At 38.9% G+C, this 11,572-nt stretch overlaps 1 protein-coding gene across 1 annotated transcript; it reads right to left on the minus strand.

Annotated features, from left to right (window-relative positions):
* Window positions 1-886: 886 nt before the first annotated feature.
* On the minus strand, window positions 887-11,157 carry KRT20 (keratin 20). The gene is made up of 8 exons (XM_041725104.1): window positions 10,701-11,157; window positions 8,071-8,153; window positions 6,627-6,783; window positions 6,173-6,334; window positions 5,929-6,054; window positions 3,862-4,085; window positions 3,314-3,363; window positions 887-2,781 (listed from the first exon to the last, which is right to left on the minus strand). The coding sequence occupies exons 1-8, from the start codon at window positions 11,103-11,105 to the stop codon at window positions 2,684-2,686; spliced, it is 1,305 nt and encodes a 434-aa protein (XP_041581038.1). The 5' UTR covers window positions 11,106-11,157; the 3' UTR covers window positions 887-2,683.
* Window positions 11,158-11,572: the final 415 nt, after the last annotated feature.

The following is an 11,572-nucleotide window of genomic DNA, read 5'->3' on the forward strand; positions in this document are numbered from 1 at the left end:
GATTAACACTTTATTTTCACACAGTAATTACTGGTAGAACCATCTAGTTCCACATGTATATATTGCCTCACCTACTTTCTTTGAAAGATTACTTGGAAGAAACTAGAGATCGACCAAAAGCAAGGATTAGTTTTCATTTTTTTATGATAGGAAATTCAGTTAAAAATAATAATTCTACTTTGGAACCAAGTGTTATTATTGCCTATGGCAAAATGCAGTAATTGTCATATTGACAGTGGCCATGCCTAGTGAATTTTAAACGCACCTCCTGCAGGTTTTTAACTAACCAGACTCAGCCTCTGGTATTTGCATGTAGAAGGTACAGACTCTTCTGGAATGTGTTTTGTAGGAGACAAAGAATTCACTTCTAAAAGTTCTTAACATCTTTAAAAGCAAGGTCCTAACCAGAGTGACTTGGAGGAAATTAAGAAAAAAATGAGAGTGAATCTCTTCACTCTGAAAAGCAAAAGAATGAGAATAAGTGAAGATAATATTCTTTCTGACAAAAGTTGTGCTAAATCCAGTCATGTGGGATTCTGGCTGGACCACATTTGTGACATTTGGCTGTTTTAAGTGTCTGGCTAGTGAAAATGGCAATCAGAAAACAGCAAAACAACTAAGGAGAGGCAAATGCTCATTTCAGGTATGACTCTGTAATTGTCATGTAATTAGTTGCCTAAAAGGGTGTCATGACTTTAGAAGGTTCAGTCTTGCTCCATTACTTGATAACTGTGGCTTTGGGAGAGTATCTATTTCATGTCTTCATATATAATCCTCATTTGAAAATTGAGGATAATAGAATAAAGTCAAACCATGTGAAACTGCTATTTTTTTAAAGGTAAAAAAATGATTACATATTGACAAGTTCATTTTTTAAATTTATTTTTTATTTTATTTTTACATATTGACAAATTCCTACGATTCAACCTAATAGCTTCCATTTCATGGGATTATTGTGAAAATTAAATGAGAAGTGCCTATAAAATGCCTAGCATACTGTTTAGTTCAAAGTGCTCAATAAATGGTAGATATTATTATCCTTAAGTGAATCACGTTATTATTTTCAATATAATCACACTCAAAATCCATTGACTTATAAACTTATATATCAAAATTTAAATCCAAGCTATTAATTTACTAAAATACAAGGAGAGAGGGCAAAATGATTTTTCCTGTAAATATTTGCAAGGCAGTTACTGCTCACAGAAATGCAAAATGGGAGAGAATAGTCTTTTTTGTGTCTGACTTCCTTCAGTAAGCATAGCGTTTTCAAGGTTCATCCCTGTTGCATTATGTATCAGTATTTTGTTATTTCTCTTGCTAGAGAATATTGTTTTGTAAGGACATACCCTACTTTATTCTTTGATCAATTGATGGACATTTGAGTTGTTTCCACTTTGGGTCTATTATGAATAATGCTGCTATGAACATTTCTGTACAAAAGAAAACACTGTATGATTCCATTTGTTGGAAATGTCTGGAGTAGGCAAATTCATAGAGAGGAAGTCAATTAGTGGTTGCCAGGGCTGGGGGGAAGGTAGGTTGGGGGGGTGACTCCTATTGGGGTTTCTTTTCTCAGTGGTGAAATGTCCTAAAACTGGACAGTGGCAATAGTTGCACAATCCTGTGAACATATTGAAGACCACTGAATTTTGTACTTTACAAGGGTGGATTTTATGGTGTGTGAATTATATTTCATTAAAGCTATTTAAAAAAAAAACAGTGAGAAACATTTCATAACACACATTCACTCCATAAAGAGAGAGAACACCTGATGCTTTATGCAGTTATTATCATAAGGAGAAGCATTCTGCATTAAGAAGAGTTTTACTAATTTTGTGTTTAATCTACTCCCATTACAAGCATAATGTGCTTCATTCAAATTCTGCTCAGCATTTGTGATTAGAGTCTGACTCAAATTACTTGAAGAACTGAGTTGAGTTTTATTTTATTTATTTTTTTAAGATTTATTTATTTATTCATGAGAGACACACAGAGAGAGGTAGAGACATAGGCAGAGGGAGAAGCAGGCTCCCTGCAGGGAGCCTGATGCGGGACTCAATCCTGGAGCCAGGATCACGACCTGAGCCAAAGGCAGATGCTCAACCACTGACCCACCCCGGCATCCCCTGAGTTGAGTTTTAAAAGGCAGTGGAGACCATGAAAAAAATGCAAATGTAACTCCAAGCTAGCAGGATGGTACCAATATTACAAATCTAATGAAATCAACCAAGAAATAGGCTCATTTAAGAATCTAAAGGCCCCTGAAAGGAGATTTTGCAATTTAGAAACAGGAAAAGTTAGAGCAGTTCATTTGTGATTTTCAGGTACTCGACTGCTCTATAAGGTTTAGAGTAATTCAAATGTGCTATAATTTTTCAGGAACATTAACGAGTTGATAGTAGGTGGTCTCTAGCTTATAATTAATGTGTTTTATAGTAAAGATGGTGGTAGTGATGTTTTAAATATCCTAGTGCCCATTGGATTTCATTTTTGTAGGTGATTTGCAGCTCCTCTGAGTAAAACAACTTATATTAAATTATGGAGACTGATAAATGGGCTTTTGTCCCCCTCGGATTACCACAAAGCACTAATGGTGCCTTCTGATGGCCACTTTCTTACAGGGAGCAAAAATTATAACTACATTTCTTTCAAACCCTCAGCAGCATCTCCAGGTAGCAGTTTACATATTTTCTTCCACCTCTCTGGTTTCACTTGACACAACCATGCCATTCACCACTTCTTCCACGACTGTCTTTATCTTCCTTGTTCTCTTTATATCTGAGTTAAATTTAAGTATAAAATGTTAACTCAGGAGAATGACTCTGCTGGTGTATAATATTCAACTCTAAATCATTATTATCTTATATATATATTTTTTTCCTAAAAGAAAAGAAACCCAACCCATCCTTTTTCTTAATCTTGTCCAATTTATAAATAAGTGTAGAAAATGTGCCACTGTCCCCAAATTCACAAATTTTCTACTTTCCTCCCAAAGAGAAATATACAATATTGAATTAAGCCAAATGCACTTTTTCATCTTTTTTTTTTTTTTTTTTCTTTTTAGGATCCCAGGATGTCTCAGGACAGCAATATCTTGGGCCAAGAAAATCACCAGGTTGGGGGAGTGTGACAAACTTCCCGTTTTGGCGGTTTCTTTATGTTATATGCCTGATTTTCAGAATCCCTAGGGCAATATCTGCTCTCTTGAGAATTGATCTCTTTTTACTTTTCACCAGTGGCATTTAATGAGTAGTAAGCTACTCAGTGAGGATTCAGTCTCCCAGGAAACGTGTGAAATTAGAACACTTACCTTTCTCCTCTTCAGTGTGTATCTGATCATCTGGAATTGCGATTTTGTATCTTTTAAAGAAAAGAAAAAGAAACATGAAAAGATGTTATTGCCATTTTGAAAATGAAGGCCTGTTCTGCTTTTTTTTGTTTCAAAATAAAGTCTGCATGGTGTGTGTGTGTGTGTGCTATTGTTGTTGTTGTTGTTGTTTTGGTGTGTGTTTTAATGCTATGTCTGTATTTTTTCTCCTTTGACCATGCTTATTACTTTGAACTTGAGTTTCTTACTTTTCAACTTGATACACACACACACACACACACACACACACACACACACACACGACTTCAAAACTGACCTGCTTATGCCATATTAGAAGCTTTTGTAACAGTGGAAGTTTAAATCTTATATTATTGAGTTTCTTGAGTTTGGTAGTAGAAGACAGTTGCCATGGCAACACTGATGATTCTCAAACTGGTCCCACAGACCTCTGCAGCCTGTTGTTCATTTCATGACCTCTCAAGGAGAATTTTTCAAAGCTATTGTACTTTCAGCACACCTGGGTGGCTCACCTGGCATCATCTTCCCCTTCCAGAAGGCGGCGGTAAGTAGCAATTTCCTGCTCAAGTCGGGTCTTTATGTCAAAGAGGATATTGTATTCGTTGCTCTGGTATTCTGTCTCGGCCCGTATCTGTGTCAGTTGGACTTCTAGGTTGTCTAGTACTGTCTGGATGGTGGCCAGTTTGTGACTGTAACGATCTTTGGTGTCGTCTAGTGTATGCTCCAAGGTTTCTTTCTATAAGCATAAGAAAAAGTGGATGTTTCTTTCTTTCTTTCTTTCTTTTTTTTTTTTGGAGTTCAATTTGCCAACATATAGCATAACACCCAGTGCTCATCCCATCAGGTGCCCCCCTCAGTGCCCATCACCCAGTCACCCCCACACCCCGTCCACCTCCCTTTCCACCACCCCTTGTTCGTTTCCCAGAGTTAGGAGTCTCTCATGTTCTTTCTCCCTTTCTGATATTTCCCACTCATTTTTTTCTCCTTTCCCCTTTATTCCCTTCCACTATTTTTTATATTCCCCAAATGAACGAGACCATATAATGTTTGTCCTTCTCCGATTGACTTATTTCACTCGGTATAATACCCTCCAGTTCCACCCACGTCGAAGCAAATGGTGGGTATTTGTCATTTCTAATGGCTGAGTAATATTCTATTGTATACATAACCACATCTTCTTTATCCATTCATCTTTTGATGGACACTGAGGCTCCTTCCACAGTTTGGCTATAGTGGACATTGCTGCTAGAAACATCAGGGTGCAGGTGTCCCGGCGTTTCACTGCATCTGTATCTTTGGGGTAAATCCCCAGCAGTGCAATTGCTAGGTCGTAAGGCAGACCTATTTTTAACTCTTTGAGGAACCTCCACACAGTTTTCCAGAGTGGCTGCACCAGTTCACATTCCCACCAACAGTGCAAGAGGGTTCCCTTTTCTCCATATCCTCTCCAACATTTGTTATTTCCTGCCCTGTTAATTTTTCCCATTCTCACTGGTGTGAGGTGGTATCTCATTGTGGTTTTGATTTATATTTCCCTAATAGCAAGTGATGCAGAGCAATCACTTGTTGGCCATGTGTATGTCGTCTTTGGTGAAATTTCTGTTCATGTCTTTTGCCCATTTCATGATTGGATTATTTCTTTGCTGTTGAGTTTAATAAGTTCTTTATAGATCTTGGATACTAGTCCTTTATCTGATGTTTTTGTTAGTTGAAGACTTAAGAGGTGGTTCAATTTTAATTTCTTTTGAGAATTTTGACAGCTAGTCACTGTGGGCATTATTCATATTTCTAGCTTTGTCTCCCACTGTTTCCATCTAAGGCAACCTCAGCCAGCTGCTAGGACCACTAGGGGTCTTTTGTTTGTTTTTAGCTCCACACTCACTGGTCTCTTACTGTGGTATATTGTATTATTGTTCTTAATATTTGCCTCCTCTCCTCCTGATTTGTGGTGACCCTCCTAAGTGGAGGAGTAGGTTTCCGTGGATGATCATGTGACTTTCTTTGGCTAAGGAAATGTTGGTGAAACTGACAAATGCCTCTGTGGAGGAGGAGCTTTAGGAACTGACACATGGTCTGGCCACTACTCTTTTCTTTCTGCTGCAACACTGGCATGCCTTGGCTAGGGTCTCCTCCCTTAGCCTTACCCCTGGAGTGGAAATGTCACGGAGCGGAACTGCAGCCAACCCATGATGGATGTAGTGTTGTTATAAGCCACTGTGATTTGGGGGTTGTTAACAAGCATAATTTTATCAGGAGCTGACTGATTTGCTTAGCCTGGAATGTCTTTACCTCTATTCTACAACTACAAATTTATCTCAAGTTTTCCGGTCTAGTTGAAATGCCACTTTCTATGTGAAGTCTTCTAGATCTACTTGTTCCTGTGCATCCTTGCAGTGCATTACTCTTGTCCTGGATTTCTTTCTGTGTTTTAATTATAATCAGTGGTTTGGCCTCTTTCCCTGCCAGCTCTGCAGAGATGAGATGTTATTTCCTAGAGGTTTCTGCATCTCTAGAGTTCCTCACACAGGCACTTAGTAAACACACACTGCATTCAGAGTGGGAAATTAAATGTGCTTTACCAGACTGAGGAGGGACTGCAGTTCTATCTCCAGGTTCTGGTAGGTGCGTCTCAGCTCCTTTACTTGAAACTCAGCTTCTTTTAACTCTTCATTGCTCCCTATGACTTCTTGCTGCAGAGATTCAGTCTAAAGTTCAAAAAAAAAAATGAGTAAGGAGAGAGAGAAAGGAAAGAAAAAGAGTTATCTTTTTTTAAAGGAAGGACAACTTCTACACATTGGCTTACCCTCTGAGTTATGCTATTACCTGTTTCTCAAACTGTTCTTTGGCCTTCTGAAGGTTCTCTTGGGCAATTACTTCATACTTCTGCCTCATTTCATTCATGGTGGCACCAAGGTTCAGGGCTGGAGCAGCATCCAATTCTACACTGACAGTATTGCCCAGGTGTCTGTGTAGGCTGTCCACTTCCTACAAGAGTGAAAATCCTGATTACAGTCTACAGCACGTTCTCACTTGAGGCTGAGCAGAAAAGACATAATAATAACTCTTATGGCTTCTTTCATAGGGGAGGAATAAAAAAGAAAGACAATAACTTAGGTGGGGTTTATTCCAGTCCAGGTACTTCTCTGTCATTGAACCCTGACCATTCACATCATTATTATTGTCTTTTTTTTTTTTTTTTACCATCCTTTCCCTCCCCTTATTATCATTATTAGAGACATTCTGTCATTCCCAGCACCACTTCTGCATATTTCCTCACCTCTTGATGTTCTTTTTTGAGGATATCCAGGTCTTTACTCAGTTCTTTAACTTGAATCTCCAGGTCTTTTCTAGTTAGGGCTAGATCATCCAAGACCTTATTCAGGCCTTGGAGATCACTCTCCACTGTTAGGCGGATCCCCCTTTCAGTCTCATACCTGTGAATTAATTGGTATGCAGAGATAATGGAGTCCTTCTGAAGCCATAATAGAAGAGATAGTCTTAATATAATGAGACATTTTTATGTAGCATATGAGGATTAATTTCAATACATTGTGTCCCTCTTTATACATTCCAAAAATGTTCATGAGAACCCAGGAATCAGATAATTTGCTCCATAATGTAATCTTTGTAATTTGGAGTGATTGGTAAAAAAACAATCTGAAATAACTCCTAAAAGTTTTAAAATTCTAGAATATACTTTAAAAGAAATAAAAATATTTTAATTAATGTGTCAGCAAAAGATTCTCAGTATTGATATTAAATGGTTAGATTTATTTAATGAATACACTTGATCAGTTTATTTTTATTACTTTGTAAGCAGATGTATCCAAAGGGAATTGTCTTAAAGAATTCAGGATTCTCCCTTACAATCTTATATACTCTCAATTTTATTAAACTAGCAAAACTTTACAAAATGATAACACAATGGGATATTCAGGTGCTGACTTAGTAAAATTGGAATTAATGAATATTTACTGCTTTAATCTTCAGATCTGCTTTCCCATTTCCTTTTGTCTGATCTCTTGTAGCATTCAAGTGCTACCCTTCTAAACCACAAAGAACTTTCAGTACCAATGCAGTGTACGTATTCAGGATGAGAAAGCCCTAGAGTAGGTGCTATTTATGAGCAACAGCTGTGATTACATGTAGTGTGATATGGCTATAAGAGATTTAACACAATCTGAGTTGGTTTAATCATAGTCCTAGTTCTTTGGTTAATCAGACCCTATTATAAAACACTAGCAAACTTAGATGCATCAAAGGTCACCCCTGGAATTTGGGTCATACATTTGCAAGCACTAGAAAGAGCATGGATGACTCATTTAGAGAATCACTAAACATAGACACATGGCTCGCTTTAGATAACAGAAGGACAGCACTGCAGAAGGAGAGTTGTAAATTGCTTTGGTATTACTCTAAATGGCAGAATTAGTTTCAATGGGTGAAAAGGTAGATGCGAGGTTCCCAGAAAAGAATGTTCTAGTAACCGGAGCTAACCAGTGAAAACAGTATTAGTTATACCCAGTTACACCCTGGGTGACCAGATCTTAGGACTGTGGGAGAGGAAAGTGTAGCCTTGAGTGCTGGGCCAGATTAGATAGATTCTACTTCTACTTCTGGAAGTACTTAAGGAATAGCTCCACAAGAACGTGGAAAGCTGAGTGTCATCAAGAAGAACTAAAAGAAATCCCTTTTCAGGAAGTTTTACCACGGAGTCCTACCTCAGCCTGAAGTCCTCAGCAGCCAGTTTGGCATTATCAATCTGCAGGACACAACGAGCATTTTCCAGTTGTGCCTTTTTAATCTGGAAAATAGAAAGAAAGACATTTTCAATTGGACAGGAGTTTAAAATGATTGAGTGTATCCTCAGATACAGTCACTATTCTATCAAAGATGATGCTGGCAAATTGAACACCAGTAAAAAATAAATTTATATATAAAAAAAGAATTTCCACATGAAAATAGAAAGAATAATGATAAATGGGCATTTAACATAATTGAGTCATAAAACATAGCTCTTGTCCCTAGTATTTGGTGAGCTTTATTATGGTTTTACAAAGGAAAATTTCTTTCTACTTGAGCCATCAAACCTTACTGAATGCCTGCCATTTGATGTTGTTCCTGCTTAGAATATTCTTGTTACCCCTCCTCATTTGGTGAACTACTTCTTTTCCACGTCTCATCTTAGACATCATTGCTTAAAGGAAGCCTCGGTGATTTCCTCAAGGCAGAACTGGATGAACTGCCTATGTTCTCACTGCCCTACCCAGCCCTCCTTGCTAGCATTTATCCCTCTGTGTGGGATAAATGTTGCTTTTGTCTCTGCCTGTTTCCCCCTAAATCACGTATGTTCACCATCATATTCCTCAATGCCCAGCATGGTACCCAGCAGCTAGTGTGTACTAAATATTGGCTAAATGAATGGACACCTGTTATGTGAGAGTTGTGCTAGGCACTGGAACTGTCAGGATGGGTAAGCCCTCGATTTAAAAAAAAGGGGGAATTCACCTAATGGGTGAATTCTCTATGATACATAAGGATCTCTTCTGCTTATAAAAGATGTTATAGTGACATGTCTTTTTTAAAGATTTTATTTATTTATTCATGAGAGACAGAGAGAGAGAGAGAGAGAGAGAGAGAGAGAGAGAGAGAGGCAGAGACACAGGCAGAGGGAGAAGCAGGCTCCATGCAGGGAGCCTGACATAGGACACCATCCTGGGTCTCCAGGATCCCGCCCTGGGCTGAAGGCGGCTCTAAACCGGTGCCCCAGTGACATGTCTCTTTCAACAGATCTAGTCCTGGAGTGAGCTGCCTTCCTTCCTATACTGAGTCTGCCCCCCCCCCCCCAAATGGAACAGATGACTGTGTCTATGTGTTTGGGATGATCCAAAGTAGATTCAGAAACATGAATCATGAGACAGGTAGGGGAGAATGGTTTGCTAATTTTGACCATTTTTAGTGGGAGCCTGAGAAGAAAGACCTGTTGGCAGAAAGATAATTTAGACACCTCTGCCTCACCTCCCCGTAGTTCCTGAAACCCCCAGAGTAACTTAGGGTGGAATCTGGTTTAAATTTCACTGATGTCTAATACAACACAAGAAAAAGAGACTTCCTGGTTAGGAGGTGGCCTTTGCTTTAAAGGAATATGAATGTTAAAATAGAAATGAAAATGAATGGGATTTTTCCCCTTTGGTTAGATAAGAATTTGAAAGCAAAGCAAGTGCTCCTGTCATATCTGAACTCTTCAATTAGGAGCAAAGTCCATGTCCTTTACTGCACACAATTGATAAAACAGAGCTCCACCTTTTGTGAGAGTAGGTTGTGGTATTGCAACAAATTTGAATTGGGGGCAATAGAACATTTTGTTCCTATAGAAGTGATTTCTGAACTTGTGATGATGATGATGATGAGATCATTAAGCAGGACATTTAAAAATCTAGACGTCGTTGAGTTGCTTGGGTGGCTCAGTCAAGTGGCTGACTCTTGATTTCTACTCAGGTCATGATCTCAGGGTCCTGGGATTGAGCCCCACATAGGGCTCTGTGCTCAGCAGAGAGTCTGCTTGAGATTCTCTTTTCCCTCTCCCCCTCCCCCTGCTCTGTCTCTCTCAAATAAATACATCTTTTTAAAAGATATTTTATTTATTTATTCATGGGAGACAGAGAGAGAGAGAGAGAGAGAGAGAGAGAGGCAGAGATATAGGCAGAGGGAGAAGCAGGCTCCATGCAAGGAAGCCCAATGAGGGACTCGATCCCCAGACCCGGGATCACACCCTGAACCAAAGGTAAATGCTCAACCGCTGAGCCACCCAGGCATCCAATAAAAGAATCTTAAAAAAAAAAAAAATCTGACTGCTATATTCCTTCCCCTTATTTCCATCCTGAATCACTTTGTCATTCAAATTTATGATACAGTATCATAATACTTATATTATAGCATTTACATAAATTAAAGGAAGAATTATCTCTAAGTTGACTGGGAATTCAAAAGTTAATGGGAATTGGGTGAAAAAACAGATTTATCATCATTGAAATTTCAGCTCTTTTCAGAAAAAAAGTTTACTATTCACTTAGACTTGTCCTGGTAAACTGACAAAAATATGGATTTTATTTTCATATATTTATGTAATTAGATTTTAAAAAGTGAAAAAAAATATGTACAGTCATCCAATTATGTAGTCAGCTACCCCAGCACTAAAAGTAGATGATAGAATGCACCGTTTTTTTAGATATAGCATTTCAGCCTAATTGCTTTATAACATCCATTTGGACCCACCTAACATATATGCCCTTTTGGTATATATATCCTGCAGCTCAAAGGTGGAGTAGAAAACACAGGCGTCATCCCTTACCTGATTTTGCAGCTCTTCCATTTGTTTGTAATATGCACTGTAGTCCTTGGCGCTGGGCGTGTTTGTTTGATACCACTCCTTGATCAGCGATTCAAGCTTGGAGTTGGACTTTTCCAGGGACTGCACTTTTGCTAGGTAGCTTGCTAGGCGGTCATTTAGGTTCTGCATGGTTGTCTTCTCATTACCAACAAACAGGTTTCCTTTGGTGTGATCACCCCCATAGCCCCTCATATGCCTGGAGGTTGAGATGCGGATGCCCTGACCTCCAGCTCCCCCATAGACGCTGGGTGCAGCCCCAAAGTACTGCATGTCCTCCTTCCTATACATGGAGCCACTCATGCTGAGTGCAGAGCTCTGTGGGGAGGAACTCAAGCCTCTGTGGAAGTTTCTGCGACTGGATTCCATTGGGGATTCTAGGAGGAAGCACCTGTAGCTTCTGGATGGCTGGAGCAGAGTCTGTGTCTCAGTGGTGGATGAGCTGACCTTTTATAGAGTTTGTAGGAAAGAAACGCCTCCTCTGCTGACCTCTTCTGCTGACATCTCGCTTTAGGATTGACACCACTGTCCACCGCGCCTTGCTTTGTTTTTTTTCTTTTTCCCCTTTGTACAGCGATCTGTTTAGTTTCATTCCAGAAATTATCACTAGAGGCATTTCTTAGAGGCTTTTCTCAGGGGCGATTCCTTTTTTTTTAAACAGAGGCAACAAAAGGAAACGGAAGATGTATTCTTTTAGCCTTTGCACCTGCCTTGACAGATTTTTTTTCATCCTAATATACACAAGAAGAATATTTGCAAACACTGTGAATAATTTAGGTACCTAAAAAGACAGATGTGGGTACATAATAGTAAGTTACACTGGTGATCAAGAACAA

This window comes from Vulpes lagopus, chromosome 12 (assembly GCF_018345385.1).
Source record: "Vulpes lagopus strain Blue_001 chromosome 12, ASM1834538v1, whole genome shotgun sequence".
Lineage (NCBI taxonomy): Eukaryota > Metazoa > Chordata > Mammalia > Carnivora > Canidae > Vulpes > Vulpes lagopus.

Coding starts and splice junctions, on each gene's coding strand:
- KRT20 (XM_041725104.1), bottom strand. CDS start 11,105: ATGGAATCCAGTCGCAGAAACTTCCACAGAGGCTTGAGTTCCTCCCCA. Junction 4,086..5,928: donor TGCAGTCCCTCCTCAGTCTG/GTAAAGCACATT, acceptor TTATGCTTATAG/AAAGAAACCTTGGAGCATAC. Junction 3,364..3,861: donor GAAGGGGAAGATGATGCCAG/GTGAGCCACCCA, acceptor TTTCTTTAAAAG/ATACAAAATCGCAATTCCAG.